General features: G+C 50.8%; 1 protein-coding gene and 1 long non-coding RNA gene across 9 annotated transcripts in view; one reads left to right on the top strand and one right to left on the bottom strand.

Moving 5' to 3' along the window:
• HOXB3 (homeobox B3) overlaps positions 1-14,122 on the top strand; it is a 26,528-nt gene extending 12,406 nt beyond the window's left edge. Inside the window, 4 exon segments of the mRNA XM_040245600.1 lie at positions 7,354-7,441; positions 10,349-10,835; positions 10,837-10,945; positions 11,776-14,122. Of these exon segments, the coding sequence (XP_040101534.1) occupies positions 10,497-10,835; positions 10,837-10,945; positions 11,776-12,608 (1,281 nt within the window). The 5' untranslated portion in view covers positions 7,354-7,441; positions 10,349-10,496 and the 3' untranslated portion in view covers positions 12,609-14,122.
• On the bottom strand, positions 9,195-16,429 carry LOC120867299. Of its 8 annotated transcripts, none has more exons than XR_005721847.1 (6): positions 16,255-16,427; positions 14,524-14,595; positions 13,012-13,068; positions 12,540-12,602; positions 9,672-9,896; positions 9,195-9,473 (listed from the first exon to the last, which is right to left on the bottom strand). It is a non-coding gene; the product is annotated as an uncharacterized LOC120867299 (long non-coding RNA). The 8 variants fall into 8 exon arrangements; XR_005721846.1 differs by lacking the exons at positions 9,195-9,473; positions 9,672-9,896 and adding exons at positions 11,926-12,013; positions 14,773-14,951 and having other exon boundaries at positions 16,255-16,429; XR_005721842.1 differs by lacking the exons at positions 9,195-9,473; positions 9,672-9,896 and adding exons at positions 11,926-12,013; positions 14,773-14,935.

Raw genomic sequence — 16,429 nt, 5'->3', positions numbered from 1 at the left:
TGAGTGCACATGTGTATTCATTCGGGTCGGGGTTTGTCAGGTACAGCATCGCTTTACAAGTGAGCACACTGGCAGCTGCATGGGGACCTGATGTTCTCAGGTCTGGGTACCCAGGACCTGGTTGCTCTGGAGTTCTCTGTTGCCTCGTACCCTCGCCATGGGGGAGTGCTCCTGCAGTCTGTGCTTTCTTTCCTCCCACAGCCACATGCAGCAGTGCCCACTTGGCCCGGTTCCCTGGCCCCTCTGTGTCATCTGCCCACGCCGCCTGATCTTCACTTTGAACCTTTAACTTTGCCATGCGAGTCGTAGGAATTAGTGAGCACAGCTGGGTTGGGAAGAGGGGTGGGAGAAAAAGGCCTGAAGTGGTAGGGGCTGTTTGTGGTTTGAGGCTGGTGGGGGTTCCACTAGTACTGCTCAAATTCTCCCAAAATCTCTGTTTAGGAGGGAGCGGGTGAGCACAAAAGGGACCAGGGGAAAGGAGCCAAGCAGGATGATGGGGGTGGGAGAAAAATATTTTGACCCCCAGATAGTTATTTCCGCAGGCCAGCCAACCAGTGGCTCTTGCATTTCTGTCCAGACACTGGGCTTTGCCTGGAAATTGTTTTGCATTAAATTTTCTCAGCCGCAGAATTATCTTTCCTCGCCTCCAGCTAAACTTGCATTTTTCCACCAGACACTTGGGCCCCGCACCAATGAAATCTGAGAGGAAGCGGCTGGGCCCTAAGTGGCTGTAATTTAATTGATTTTATCATAAATCATCAACTTGATGAAGAACCCGAGGTTTCAGTGAAGTAAATTGATATTAATGGGAGTTTCTTGAAATGCAAACTCGCTGCATTGTTGGGGCATTTTGAGCTGGGAGGTGGATTACATGTGTCCCAAGAGCAGAGAGCCTGTACCTGGAGCCCAGCACAGCTTTAGGGGGTCGGGAAAGCTAGCTTCGAGGGGCAGCTGCAGGCAGACCGGTTTCTGTAGGGGAGAAGGCAGAGAATGGAACATTGTTGGGGAGGGAACAGTCTGACTCCATGAACCCTGGCTGGTAGTCCTGGGAATGCTGGTCTCCCAGTGGGGGGAGGCAGTTGGGGAAGCTGGTAGGTGTGGGGGCAGAGTTGGGGGTTGGGTGAGAAGGCCAGGCTGGTACAATGGGTACATTGACTCCTGGTTAAAAATTGCCAGGTTGAAGCCTTCCTCCTCTAATTACACAAATTAATTATTTACTGCTCAGGTTGCTATGTCTGAAAATAGTACTTTTGATTTGGTGATGAAGGTGGAGAATAACCCACCCCGACACAGAAGGGCAGTAAAAACCAATGCACTAGCCTCTGAGGGTTCAGGAGTGGGGTTGGCACTCAGTTGTGGGGGTGTAAGCATTTAAATTTCAAGAGGAAATAGTCTGATTTTGGATGAGATGGTGCCCATTATTATCTGAAATCAGTTTATGATTGCTTATTGTTACTCACTTTTACATCAGTACACAGAGAACCACAAATTGTCAGCTCAAAAGGGAAGATCATTTAGCCCAAGCCCTCCCCTCCACACATGTGATCTGGCTTTAGGGATGGGGAAAACTGAGGCCCAGTGAAGTCTACTTCAGATTACACAGCCAATCTGGACCACCTAGAATCCAAGCCTCCTGATTCCCAAACCTATCCTTTATGTACGACTTTAGGCAAACCACTTCCTAGCTCTGGACCTAGTTTCTCTATCTTTGGCAGTGGCAGCATTGGACAGGACACTCCCTGAGTTCTTCCCAATTCTGACCTTGAGTAACTCTAGTGCTTGGGAGCAACTCCTTTTTGTTGCTGCTGGGGTTCTGTGGGCACCTGAGTATAGAAGTCACTATGTGCACGCATATTTGCAGTATGCATGAAGTTTGTATATGTCCAGAGAAGTGCATGGTTACTCAGACTGACTCAAGGAAATCCACTGGAATCTGGACTATTCCTCCTCCTGAAGGTGTCCTTATTCTCAGCAGAGGAGAAGCCCAAGCCTAGAGCACTGGAGGTAGAAGGCAGTGGGAGGGGCTAGCTGGCTGGGTTGTGCCGGGATTGGCATTTGAAGGGAAGCTAGGGAAGGAGGGGCTCAGCCTCAAAGAGCAAAGCACTTTCTCTGCCAGGATTCGGAGCTGAGGCTGGAGTTGTTGGGAATACAGCTTTTGAAGTCCCTCCAACACCAGCCCAGGGACCAAATTATGGTTTCAGCATTTAGATCTGAGACAGCAGACCACCATCACCACTCCCAGCCTCACTTTGCCCACCCTGAGCCTTTGGACGCAGGGGGCCATGGCATTACCCCAGGTCTCCTCCCAGGGAAGCCAGGACAGAAGTCTGGCAAGGTGGATGACCCCTGTCTTCTTGCTCTTATTTTCCATTTCTTCTCCCAACTGGGGAAAAAAAAGAAAAGATAAAATTCAAAAGAGGTGGGGGCTTCTCAGAAGTGGCCTGCATGTGAGAAGGGAGATTTTCTTGTAGGATCAGGGATATGGGGAGGCTAGCAGAGGAGGGGGGACTTCCAGACTGCCTTAGGAAGTGTTGTCAGGGATATGAATTCTGGTGGAAAAAGTGGGAAGAGAGGAGAAACAAATTCATTTTGGGGGTATTCTGGAAATCAGAGTTCCTGGCCAGATAATCCTGAGAGGAAATAGTCTGTTTTTGCCCGAGACTTCTTAAAGTCTCACTCCAAACCCTATTTGAGAGAAAGAAAAAAACGAAAGGGCCAGCAGGCCCACATTCTGGGCCTATCCCATTCTGACTTTGGAGTTTTATATTTGGAGGCAGTTCTGGAGGCCTTCCACTGATTGGTCATTAATCCCTTGAGTTATTGTCTGCTAAACAGAGGTCAGTGGGAGAGAGGCATCTGATCTGTCAGGAGAGACCTGCGCAGTCAGTCCCTCGCAGCAACTCCCTGGACCCTGGACCTCCCTTGGCAGCTTCTCTCTTCCTTCCCCAGCAATCCCCCCCAAACCCCCCAACCCACCCCTGACCCCAGGCGCCCAGCTGTCCCAAGATTTGCCCTTCTCCTTCTTGCCTTGCCCACCTTTTGTCTCGACATCCACAGGGGTGGTGTTTGTCAGGCCGGGACAGAGCTTCTAGGTGAGGCGGGACCCCTGATATGGTGGAGCTCAAACCCAACTGGGCGCCGCCGCTCACCGTCTTGGTCCATGGCATAGGGGCACAGGCTCGGCCTCCTTGCTCACTGAGCAGACTTTGCAAACCCTCATGGGAGCCTTGTTTTGTCTTCCTCTTTTTCTTGCCCCCACACCTGGGTTTAGGGGAGAGTTCAGCTCAGAATTTACTTCAATTTACTTCAGTCTTGGCCTTTTTCTTCTTTGGATCTCGGCTTCTACTGAGCTGGGTGTACGCCGGCCTCCGCCCAGGCGCGAAATCTTCCTTCCTCTGCCCCTTTGTTCCCACCAGCTCAGGCATCTTAGAAAGGTGGGAGTTTGGGATCCAAATACCAAGAGCGATTTGCAGTAGCATTTCCCATTTTCTAGCCCCCATCTTTGCAATTTCATTAATATTTAAAGGAGATGGAGATTCAGGTGTGTGTGTGTGTCCGTGTGTACTTTTCACGACTCTCCGAGGCCACAGAGTTGGCCAGTGAATCTGGAAGACTGTGGGACCCGGAACCCAGACAGAGCCAGAAAGAGATCGCTAAACGCCTCACCACCCCCAGTCCCACTGCCAGGTCCTGGCTTCTCAGGGAGGCTGGGGGGCAAGTCAAATTTGGGGCTGGCTGAGCTGGCACTAGGCTGGGGCGGCAGTGGGAAAAATCCCTTGGTCATCCCACGGCTGATACCAGAAATCGATTTTAAAGGAACCAGGCAGTTTGTCCTTATTGAGAGGAAAATTTTCGTTTGTTCTTTGATGATTTTTTGGGCGCAGAAGGAAACAGACATCTCCGGTGGCCTCCAAGCGTGCCCCCCACCCTTGATTGCTCAAGGGGATTTTAAGGGCCCGGTGTCCGGTGTCCTGGTACTGGGTATGGATTAGGAGTGGGGGAGTGAGTGGTCTAGCTCTGGGGAAATAGGAAAGAATGTCTATGAAGGGGGGCATTTTCTCTGATTTTTGCCTTTGTTATTAATTTCTAAGGTTTCTGTGTCTTAATCTTTCTCTTAAAATTTAAAAAAAATTTTCTCTGTTTCTCTCTGTCTCACACACACATACACAGACACACACACGGTAAGTTGCCCAAGTCTCCCCACTTGAATCCAGGAAGAGATTGTTCCCTCTTCTCTCTCTAGTCTCCCCCTAAATTATGACTTCACTATCAGGGATGATAAATCCCTCTTTCCTCCTTTTCCAGACCTCAAAGTCTTCCCTCCAACCCCGCTGGTGTTTCCTACCCTAAGTTTCCTGCCCAGCCTCCTCACTGCCCCAGTCTGTCCCTTGAAATTTGGAAGGTTTCTAGCCTGCAGACGTACCTCAGACGACAAGGGTACCCTGGAGCTGCCATTCTACCATTCATCCCCCATCCTCCCAGCCCCCAAAAGGGGCTCTCTGCCAACCAAAAATCTCCGGAAAGGAATAATAAAGTCCAGAAGGAAACCAAACTGGGATCTAATTGTGTCTCAAGCATTTGGAAGGGGCTTTCCTCTCAGAATTACTTAAGAAGTCCTTACTCTATTTCCTACTGCATTTGGGGGTGCATGTCCTCTGAAAATTTGCTCCAGGTTAGCTTTCTTCCCCGCAGCCCTCTTTTTTGCTCCCACTCCACTGCACTCCACCTCCTTGTGTAGCCAGAAGGGACCACAAGAATCCAGCCTCAGAGCGGGGAGGGGTCCACTGCTGTGTCTGGAAAACTCCTCTGCCCTTGGCTTAGCTCCAGGCTGATCCTCTTGCAGGCTGACTGGATGTCCCTGGGTTCTCTCTTATTCACTGGGGCAAAGCCGTGCAGGTCCCACAAGTGACCAGATCCTCCTCTCAACTTCACAATAACTCTCTCTCTCTAGTGGCAGTAACAGCTAGAAGAGTTGGAGGGTCTGAGGTACATTCTTGACTTTTTAATGTGGGAGGGGAAAAGATCCAAAGGTGCTGGTCTCTTAAACCTCTAGAAGCCTCGTGAGTCACTGACCCACCAGGCCTAGAACTACGTAAAGTCCAGTCCAACAGGTCTCTAACCAGGGTCTGGAGATCTCAGGACAGACTGCTTTCTCTGAGGGTCCTGGCTTGAGCCCCAGCAGTGGGTCCAGCTTGGGTATTTTCTGTTCCTGATACTAATGAACATAGAAAAATGGCTTCCACCTTCCATCTTCACCTCCCCACAACCCTCAGCCACCAACTGTCTAGGCAGGCATTAGGATCCTAGAGACCTCACAGTAGGAGGAAACTCTTCAACCGGTTCCTTGCTGGAGGTTAGGAAGGCCAGAGTCCCCCTCTCCACTCCAATTCATCAGGGCCCCAGGAAACTGGCTGTTCCAGCCCATGAAGTAAGCCTGACTTAGTGGGCCTGAAAGAAGTGGGGACTGGAGGAGGCCAGGGGCCATACCTTATGAGAGTAAACAGTAGGACCCTTTCTCAGCCCAAAGCAAAGGCAGTGAGTGGGGAGCTATGGGGTGCGAGGGAAGCTTTGCCAGACACCGCCACCCTCTCCTGGAAGGGAGACAATAGCTGGAAACCATCTCTCACCTTTGTTCTCCCAGTCCCTTCTCTCCTGGTCCATCCAGATGGGAAAAAGCAAAAGCCAAGGATTCTAACCAGGACGTCACAGGGTAGTAGCTGGCTCTGTCTACGCAGAGTTAAGAGAACAAGTTTTCCAAGCTGCCTTTGTAGAAAAGAGAAACTGCCAGACTTCTATTTTATCCTCTAAGCCCGGAGTCAGCAGTTCTGCCAAGTTGCAAACACTCCTGCTTTTGGAAAAGTCCTGGTGCTTTTTTTGTCTTTTTCTTCCACTAGGAACGGCTCTTCCCCACCCCCACCCCAAATCTGCAGACACCTACATTCTTGCCTCCTGTCTTCCTCCTACAGGCCTCCTAGCCTTTCCCTGTCCTTCTAAAACGCACTCGAAGACAACTTGAGCTTTTGTAGTTTTCCTCACTTGTTTCAAGAGTCCTAAATCTTGCAAGAGCTAAGAGAAGTAAACAGATTTGTTCTGAACAACAATAATAATGTAAATAACTACCCTCCATCTCTTTTGCCAGTGCATTTAAAATTAAGGCATTTTGCTGGTTCTTCGAATCTTCTTAGAAGTACAAATGTCCTTATCACCTCTTAGCCCCTTCTGCCTATCCAGAGGTGAGAATCTTAACAGAAACTTCTTCGTGAAGTTCTTACAGCTTCTCTATTGCCAGCAGTGTCTGGAACTCAAGCTAAACACAAGGTCTTCCTTTTGTCACCCTCTCCTCAACCCCCCTCCCCTACAAGATGGTCTGGATTTTTGAAATAATCACTCACCGCTTGTTGTCTGTTCTCAAAAGTGGGAGGGGGCTTTTGAAAAGAAAGGTCTGGTTCCCCCCACCCCAGGTCGGAAACCGGGCCAGATTTGCGGGGAGAGAGGAGGAATAGAGCGTGTGGGGGAGAGAAGAAACAGACTGCTGAGACTCAGCCACCAGTCCCGCAAGAGTGAAACTACTTAAAAAAAAAAAAAGTCCTAGAGTTCCCACTGCAAATGAATGCAGAGGGGCACCCAGGAACCATCCCCCCACCCCTGCAAGGCCAGGGCCTCCCAAGCTACTCTCTGCTTAGACAGAAGGGTTTACTAATGGTGGTGGTGGTGGTGGTAGTGGGGAGCTGTGAACTCCACCAGCTTTGCCTTGTCTTTGCGCTCCTCTTCCTCCCCCACCAAAATCTGAATTTAAAAATTTACCTGTCCTTAAAAAACAAAATCAAAACGTAAAAGCTCTACCTTCTTTCCTTTCTCACTTTTTTTTTTTAAACGGTGGGGGGGTGCTGTTCAAAATACCCCCCTCCCCCGTTACCACCATCACCTTCCTTCCTTATCAGGCATCTAAGCTTGCTAAAGGGGGAGAGGTGGGGGTGTGTGTGAGCTTGTGTGTGTGTGAGTGTGTGTGTCTGTGTGGTTTTTTTCCCTGTGCAAAAGCAGAGGCCATTGTTACAGAGAGTAGGGCGTACCAGTCTTATAGGGCAACCGCACTGTGGCGGCTTGGCCGTGCCGGAGCCTGGAGCTGGATTCTCGGCGAGCTGAGCCGCCCGAACACCTTTCGGTCTTCTATTTTTTTCCCGCTTCCCTACCCCCTCCCTCCTGCGCACCCCCGCTCCTAAGCCGAGTGAATTGAAGCGGACGCCGAGCGGCTCCTCCGGCCGGTCTGCCCCTCGGGCTCCCCAGCCGGGGTGGCTATTGGGGAGGGGGGCGACGCCGCTTTAAACAGTGGTCTTTTTTTCCTTTGCCTTCAAGGAGGGGAGATTTCTCGCCTGCCGCTCGCGCTGGGGCTCGATGTGAATATATATTATGTCTGCCTGTTCTCCCCTCGTCGGTGGCTAAGGTAAGCTGGACTGAAATAGGCTATCAGTTTGTGAATGGCGGAGAGTATGTCTCAATGATTTATGGCCCATATGACTCCAATCTCGGTTCAAGAAGAGTTCACAAGCTTTAAGCTTCCTTCCACGCAGCGACTCTCTCTCTCTCCCTCTCTCTCTCTCTCCCTCCCTCCCTCTCTCCCTCTCTCCCTCTCCCTCTCTCTTCCTGCTTCTTTCCTTTTCTCTTCTCTTTTCTTTCAGCAGCCAGATCTGGACTGAATTTTCGCCCGGCTGCTAAGAAGAGCCTAACCTTTTTTCTCTCTTCCTTTTTTGTTCTATTTCTCTTCTATTTTTTTTTTAAGTCCTAGAAGGTGGCCTAGCCCCTCTCCCTGGTCTTCCCAGCTATTGTTACTCTCTCAAGCCTTTTTTTGGGGGGTTGCTTGGAAAAGTGGATTTCTTGGGGTGGCTCACCGCCCTTCTCCAGTGAGACCCTGGGGGGAAGCCGGGAGCCACCGTCTCCTTCCCTCCCTCTCTCTCTCCCGAGAAGCCAGATGGAGCCCGGATTTTTTCAACATGGAGGCAAGGGAAATAGATGTGTTTGGCTTGGTAGAACTGCACCCCACCCCCCTTTTCCTGGATCCCCAGGTTTTGGATCCCCTCAGCACCTCTCCCTCTTCTCACTGTCCTATCAGCCGAGCCTCTGTGTGCGCCCTCCGGCCGGCCGGGCGGGCCTGGGAAAGTCCCAGTGTGGAGTTGCTAAGGCGCCTTTTAATTTAGTTACCTTCAGCGCCCAAACTTGCTGCTGCCCTAGGGCTGCTCCTCGGCTGGGTGTGCTTGGAACCTGCCGCTGCTAACCATTTCTGCGTCCTGAACGCTTCTCTTTGCCTCCCTGGGCCAACATAGCTTGTCGCCAGGCACCATGGCAGCAGCAGCCGAGACAGCCCGGCGGCGACAGCGGCAGCCAGGGACTAACCATCCACAAACCTTCCCGGCCCTTTCTGGCTGCCGGTGGAGCCTCCATTCTTTCCTATCACGCCTCTAGCTTCTTGCTTCCCACACTCGCCTGGCCTCGTTTCTGCAATGGTTTGTGAGTTCATTGCATGGGGAGCGACAGGAATTTCGGCCCCAGGCGTCTAGTCAAATTATTGTTTTATTATAACTATCATCATCATCATCATCATTACTGCTGTAACAATCATTTAGACTAAATAAAGCCAGGGCCCAGCCAGCCAACCCCCTCCAACGTTTTTATTTCATTCTCTTATCTATTAATAACAAACTCAACTGATGCCTGTTAATTAATTCCCCCTTCAACCAGGGCTGCTCCGAAGCTAATTTTGGTTAAATCATCAGAGGCTAATGGTAATAATAATAAAGGGATTGGGTCAGCCTGGCCAATTGAACTCCAGTTCTCCTCCCTGGAAGGACCTCCTGCTTTGCAGACCCCTGTGTGTTTCCCAGAAACAAATTCTTCCCAGAAACCAATCGGAACTCAGAGTTACCCGGCTCCCTTTTGAGTATAAATCTGTGCCATTAAGAAGGGGATTTATGTGTGAGAGGGATTTCCTTCACCTGGACTCCCTTTTTATTTTATTTTCCTATTTTTAGTTTTCTTTAGAGTTGACTAGCTGGGCTGAATGAGATTTAACTAGTTCAAACTCATATGTCAGAAGATAGGGTCAATCTAAAGATTCTATGAAGAGTGATGGTGAGGAGTTGAGAAGACATTTCGTGAGCTTGGGGGTATGTAGTCAGAAGTTTTGGAAGAAATACACAAAATCCTGTGACAGCTTGAACCTTTATTTTTCCAGCACACTTTTAAAAGCCTGCATTAAACTAATGATTTTTTTTTTTTTTTGCCTCAAAGAACTTCAGTAAACAGGGGCACCCAGTTTGCAGCCCAGATAATATTGCTTAGATTGCTTTGTTTACTTTCTTTTTTCTTAGGGAAAAAAATTTGTGTTTTAGAAAGCACTTTCCCATCTCTTTTTAGAAAAGTCCAGCAGTTACCTAGTTTCTTTCTTCTTTTCTTCTTTTGGAAAAATCAAAGGAAGCAGACTGTCAAGGAAAGGGTGGGTAAAAAAAAATTATGCCTGATGAAAAAAAAGAGAGTGGGGGAAGACCTAGCCAAATGGTCACAGCACCAACCAGTCCCACCAAAGAAACAGTCCTGTTCCATTTGGGGGCCCCATGGGGGCCGCTGGCTGTGGGATCCCAGACTTGGTTAGCACACACTCAGACTGGAGGTGGTAGTACCTGCAGCAAAGGCCATGGAGGCAGCTCAGTTCCACTGGCTCTGGAGGTTAAAAATCTTCAGGAAGTTTTGGGTCAGGCTGCTGCTTCTTGAGGTGGGAGGGTAAGGATAGGCTTCCTCACATCAGAAGGTTCCCTGCTCAACTTGCTTCTTCCTGCTGCCTCTTCCAGTGATCCTCAGCCTCAGTTTTTCTTCTCCAGGTTAGACTCTGCTTGGATGAAAGGAACCTAGATGAAGGCAAAGGCAGGAGGCCTCTCAGCTCAGAGGAGGGTGTTGATGATGCTTTTATTTTGGAGTTCCCCCCCTTGAGCCACCCTATCCCAGAGTTGGGGGGGGCAGGTGTAGGGAGAGGGAAGAAAAGAGGTCAGGGGCTAGTAGGCAGGCAGGAGAGAAGCCATGGCCCTTGCCATAGTAAGATTGTATATCCAGGCAGTTCCCAAAGGAGTGGAGTCCTTATTTTTTTAAGTGAAGATGAAAACTGGTGGGCTTTTTCTTTTAAAATTAAAGCACTGATATAAGAAAAATCCATTTCAGGCCAAGCAAGTGGCCTCAGCATCTGCTGTGAAGATGTTGGGTGGGGGAGAAGAAAAACCCTATTGATGTCAGTTCCCTTTTCAGTTCCTAAGATGGATTCGAGCCCCAGTCCTCTTCTCCCCGTGTCTCTTCTCTCACCCCGCAGGTCAACCGCTACGAACAGATCCCGGGAGGAGGGGGGCAGAAAGCGGGGGGGTCCGGCGTGCCACGTGACCCCAAGGGGTGCCAATGTCCGGTCGTGAGGGTATCTGGCTCTTGCAAGTTGCCACCTACCACCAGGGCCTCGCCCAGCGATGCAGAAAGCCACCTACTACGACAACACCGCCGCCGCACTCTTTGGAGGCTACCCCTCATACCCTGGCAGCAATGGCTTCGGCTACGACGGTCCCCCTCAGCCCCCCTTCCAGGCCACCACGCACCTGGAAAGTGACTACCAGCGCTCAGCGTGCTCGCTGCAGTCCCTGGGCAACGCCGCCCCGCACGCCAAGGGCAAGGAACTCAACGGCAGCTGCATGAGGCCGGGCCTGGCCTCAGAGCCCCTGCCGGCTCCGCCCGGCTCGCCCCCGCCCAGCGCCGCACCTACCACTACCACTAGCAACAGCAGTAACGGGGGCGGTCCCAGCAAAAGCGGCCCCCCCCAAGTGCGGTGCCGGCTCGAACTCCACCCTCACCAAACAGATATTCCCCTGGATGAAAGAGTCGAGGCAAACGTCCAAGCTGAAAAACAGCTCCCCTGGCACAGGTACCGGCTCTCTGGCTTCGTCGTCATCAGCTTTTGTCCTGGCCAGGAATGTCACTGTTATTCTAGCACCCAGCCCTTAGGCGCCCAGGTGGCGGCGGCAGCTACGGCGCATTTCCCGTACCCCCCCACCACCTGGCGACCCCTGACCCCACCAGCAGCCTCTCTCTCCTGCCCCCTCCACCTGAACTGAGAGGTCGAGAAGGCCAGGTACTCGTTCTCAGCCCTTTGCAAGGCCGCAGAGTCAAGAGACGCTGCCAGTGGACGCAGAGTCGTCAACGATTGATTATTATTAAGTATTACTACTGTGGATATTAATCACAATCGCTCGGGCGGCCCGCGGTCTTGGCCTCCAGGCATGGCAGCCTCTTCGCCCCCCATTTTCGTGCCCTGCCCAGAATGTCCAGACTCGCCCAGGAGCTCTCCTCAAGCACCTGTCTGGGCCACAGGTCTGGGCGCGGTGGAGGGTGGAGGAGTGTCTTCTACACCTGGAACTAGGGATAAGGGGGGAGAAAGCGTGTGCGAGAAAATCCAGCCCTAAATAAATGGCCATGCGGCTCTGTCTGCGTGACATGATCAAATTTTCATAAGCTGGGGCAGTGAGAGGAGAACAGGTCTCTTAATAAATGCCACTATTATAGAGTGTCCGCTAATGCGGCGGGTGGGGGCGGGGGGCAGTGGAGAGGAGGAGGCGGGGACGCGAAGGGGAGGGCGGCGGGGCCTCCGAGTCCAGGCCTGGATTTATTAAGAAACGATGCATTCAATTTCGGCGTGTTCAGTAATTATCTTTTATTTCATTTTCTCCCCTTCCCACCCCTCCCCCTCGGGTCCAGCGGAGGGCTGCGGCGGCGGCGGAGGAGGAGGCGGCGGCAGTGGCGGCAGCGGGGGTGGCGGCGGGGGAGGGGACAAGAGCCCCCCGGGGTCTGCGGCCTCCAAGCGGGCGCGGACGGCATACACGAGCGCGCAGCTGGTGGAGCTGGAGAAGGAGTTCCACTTCAACCGCTACCTGTGCCGGCCGCGCCGCGTGGAGATGGCCAACCTGCTGAACCTCAGCGAGCGGCAGATCAAGATCTGGTTCCAGAACCGGCGCATGAAATACAAGAAGGACCAGAAGGCCAAGGGCCTGGCCTCGTCTTCGGGGGGCCCCTCCCCCGCCGGCAGCCCCTCGCAACCCATGCAGTCCACGGCCGGCTTCATGAACGCTTTGCACTCCATGACCCCCAGCTATGAGAGCCCGTCCCCGCCCGCCTTCGGCAAAGCCCACCAGAATGCCTATGCGCTGCCCTCCAACTACCAGCCCCCCCTCAAAGGCTGCGGCGCCCCGCAGAAGTATCCCCAGACCCCGGCGCCCGATTACGAGCCTCACGTCCTTCAAACCAACGGGGGCGCCTACGGGACGCCCACCATGCAGGGCAGCCCCGTGTACGTGGGCGGGGGCGGCTACGCGGATCCGTTGCCGCCCCCTGCCGGCCCCTCCCTCTACGGCCTCAACCACCTTTCCCACCACCCCTCGGGGAACCTGGACTACAACGGGGCGCCCCCTATGGCCCCCAGCCAGCACCACGGACCCTGCGACCCCCACCCTACCTACACAGACCTCTCCTCTCACCATGCGCCGCCTCCTCAGGGTAGAATCCAAGAAGCGCCCAAGTTAACACACCTGTGATGGGAGAGGGAGGGCTGAGGGGCAGGTCCTGGGGTGGAGGAGGCCCAGGAGGGGCGGGGTTTGTGGAGTTGTGGGGTGCAGTCGGGAGGTCTGAAAGAGGAGGCAGGATGGCAGCCAGGCTTCCCGGGAAGAAAGGGCCTGGAGCTCCTTCCCCTCCCCCTGGCCTGAGAGGTTGCTTTTTAAGTCCTGCAGCTCTTGTTTAGTCTGCCTGCCAACCCATTGGAAAGGAATCTACAGCAGATTGGAGATGACCCCATCAACCCTAGGCCTCCAGCAATATCCAGTTGGAATTCCACCTTAGGGAGTCGGGTAGAGGAAGAGGAGATAGGGAAACAGGCAAAGAAGCACATTTTAAAAAACAGACAAGATGGCTAGGCCATCACCAGCCAACCAACCAACTTACCTTCCTTCTATGTGGTTAATTCCCCCAAATCTTGATTTTTCTTTCCTGGCAATTCTCCTTAAAAAAAAAAAAAAAAGTAATACATTTCAAAATCAAGGGCACAAAGCATGTCCCCCTCCCACTTTCCTGAATCCTCAGATTTCTTCCCATGATAGGAGAAGGTTGGGCACTCCCTCCATCTCTAGTCCCATATTTTTCTGCTCTAGGACATTAATATCTATACCCCACCCCTATCAATTACAGTCTTCAGAGGGCTCAGGGATGGTGAGAGATCCTGAAAGAGCTGTCTATATTATAAATATATATATATATATTTTCTTTTATGGCAAAGCTGGGAGGTGAGGGCAGGCAAGTTGTCAAGACTAAAGGTTTGCCCATTCTGCTGTCTCCCATCTCAGCTCCAGGTCCATCCCCCTCGCTCCACAGAAAGCAGTCGGTGACACGAGGTTTTACACTTTTCTTTTCTTCTGTTGCTCTCTTGACTTAACGTGAAAACAGGGTATATTTTGACAAACTGTCCCAGGCAGGGGCTGCAGCTGGGCCTGTGTGCCTTGCTCAACCCTGGACAGGACACTTTTGTTGCACTTAGAGTTTACATTTTAATGGATATTAAAAACAACTGTGAGAGATGCCTGGGCCTGCAGGAGTCCAGCATTGCTCAAAAAATGTGTGTTCTAGTGAACATTTTCATATATATTTATTGGTTATAGCTTGTTAAAATATTTTCTTTTTTTTTTTGTATTATTTATCCCCCTACATTATGTATTTATATGAGGGAAAAAGGAAAAAATTGTACTTTTTTTTTTTTTTTTTAGTATTTACTTGTTATAAAGGACGTTGTGTTCCCTGTCATGTAAAACCAGCTATTTTAGTTATTGTACTCTAGTAAAAAGCTATAGATTTATGTTAAACTTGTACTTATGAACAATTGTAATTAGTTCTAAAAGGCATGAACTCAGCTCCTAATTGTCACTGTATAGTCCTGAATTTGTAGAATTAGAATTAATTCCCTCTTGGAACTTTCTTTGTTCTTCTGTAGTTACTTTTTTTCCTTACTTAAAAGGGTTGTCTGTCATATAATTCTTGAATAAACTTTCTGTTATCAATTTTATCTTGTCTTGGTGGTCCAACTTAGATAGCAGAGCAGCAGGCTGCTGACTGCCAGATTTCCCCAAGGGAAGAAGAATGGTGAAGACCCTATCCTGGCCTTTTTATGCTCCCCTGCTCAGGGCCCTACCTCCCCCATCTGTGTCTCAGGTTTATTTGGTTTTTCTCACACAAGCTTGGAACATTCTGCCAACTTCTTAAGATTTAAGTAACAAGTTTGGGGCAAAGGGAAACTAGGGGACTCTCTCTAGGTCTTTTCTGTTTGGCTTCTTCGCCTCTCAATTTTTTCTCATTGACTGACCTTTTTTTTGTCTTTTTGCTTCTTTGGCCACAGCCTCCTCGCTGTCCCCCACCCCCCACCCCATCAACAACAACAGAAATCTGGCCCATTACTGCTGCTTCAACCTAAACTTCACAGTTCTCTTCCGGAGCTACAAAGAAGTCGTCACGTGACCCGAAGCCCAACCACCATTGGGTCTAAAATGAAAACAAAGGAAAATGATTAATCTTAAAAAAAAATTTCTGAAGCCTAGACTTCTCAGGTCAAACCTTAAAACTAAAGTGAAATTAAATCACTAAATAAAACTCAGGACAGAGGGAGAGGAGGCCTGTTTGATTTCCCCTGCCAGGGAGAAGCTATGGATCCAAGCATACATAAAATGGTCCCCAGGCTAATGTGCCGCTCTGTTTCCACGATCCTTGGGAAAACTTCATTTCTTAGTCGTGGTTCCATAAAAGTTTTATCACATTGGAGTGAGGATAGAGAGGGTCTGTCACAGATGAAATGTCACCACCGTGTCGCTGGAGCCGATAAGAGCTAGGAGACAGGGAAGCTGAAATATGGAGCTAATTCGTTGAAAGAGAAAGCGATGGCTGCTTGCTGAAGAGTTGCATAATTCTAATTGTAAGCGATGCTCTAGCATTGCTTAATTAGGAGCATATATTTGGTGGTAGAGATGGTGGGGGGTGGGGGGCGTGTCGGTGAGAATCGTTCCAGGCCCTCAGCCTTAAAGCCAGGGCTGATTTTCATTTTTATGTTGTATCCTGGCAGTCCAAGGTTAGTAATTATAGCCTTTATGCAACAATAAATAACAATAAAAAAGCAACCTGAATTCTTCACCCCACCCCCCACACCACCACCAAGTAGGATTTTAACTGGACTAGGCTCATCCAAGCAGCAAGCAATTTAGCACTGGGTCAAGCTATAATTTAAAGGCATAAGAGCGTGCAAAGTTTGATTGGGATCAAATAACGCTCAAGGGTTTTTCTTTCTTTCTCTCTCTCTCTTCCTCTTCCCTGAATAACATTTTCTGAATGATGTAACTAGATGAAGCGCCTTGTTTGGCTCTAGATATAGAGTGGACTGATTATTTAGTAGGGGAGAGGCAGGCCAAGTCAGAAAGTTTAACTTGAGTTTGAAAAACAGAGCTTTGGCTTGAAACTGGAATTGCAAACAAGAAAAATAAGGGCCACCTTGGCTTGGTGTCCTCCTCCCTTCTCTCTTAGAGATTTCAGCCCCTAGCTAAGCAGCCAAAGCCGAAGGGAAAATATCTGTACAGTAAGATTCACAGCACAACAGCGGGGCGGGGAAGCGGCGACTCTGGGAAGGAAGGTTCTCTTGGCCCCTTTTAACACCCAAGTTTTCTGCTGTTCTCTAATCTGGCCGTAAAATCTGTCAGCAGGGTTAGAGAGAGCCGTATTTCCTGCAGGGACAGCCGGAGTTGTTGCGGAAAGAATCGCTCAACCCTGCAGCCAGCTGGAGAGGCTGTGAAAAAACTTCCAGGGCTTCTCAAGGGGGTGGCCGGAGGGAGACCCCTCTTAGGCCTCCCTGCACAACCTGCAGACAACTACTCTTCTGTGCCTACTCCCTACTTCCACCCCAGTCCTCACCTCCAAGTGGCAAAAATTACTTTCTCTGGAGCCGAGCTGGCCACAAGCATCTCTGGCTAGTTTGCCCAGTTTTTCAGAGCAGCTCCCTTGGATCTGAGCCCTCCAGAGCCTGCCGCCCCCGTCCCTGCAGCCCCCACGTCCAGCTCCCCCTTTTTCCTCCTGGCTCTCCTACACCCCCACCCTTCTCCTCAGATTTCTCTGTCCTTTTTAAACACTCACCCCCCACCCACACGGATGAATACTTACCACCACCCACGCGGCTGTTACACTGACAGAAAGTTTCTAGTTCCAGCTCCCGGCCGAGTTGCCATTTCTCTGCTAACCAGCCTTCTCCTTGCTCGGCGGCAGCGAGCAAGGAGGGGGAGGGGAGGCCGGAGCCGTGGGAGTTCTCCAGAAAAACTTTCCACCCAACCCAGCGCCT

This window comes from Oryx dammah, unplaced genomic scaffold, assembly GCF_014754425.2.
Source record: "Oryx dammah isolate SB20612 unplaced genomic scaffold, SCBI_Odam_1.1 HiC_scaffold_8, whole genome shotgun sequence".
NCBI lineage: Eukaryota > Metazoa > Chordata > Mammalia > Artiodactyla > Bovidae > Oryx > Oryx dammah.
The sequence above is the reverse complement of the archived record's forward strand: the minus strand, read 5'-3'. Positions and strand labels throughout refer to the sequence as shown.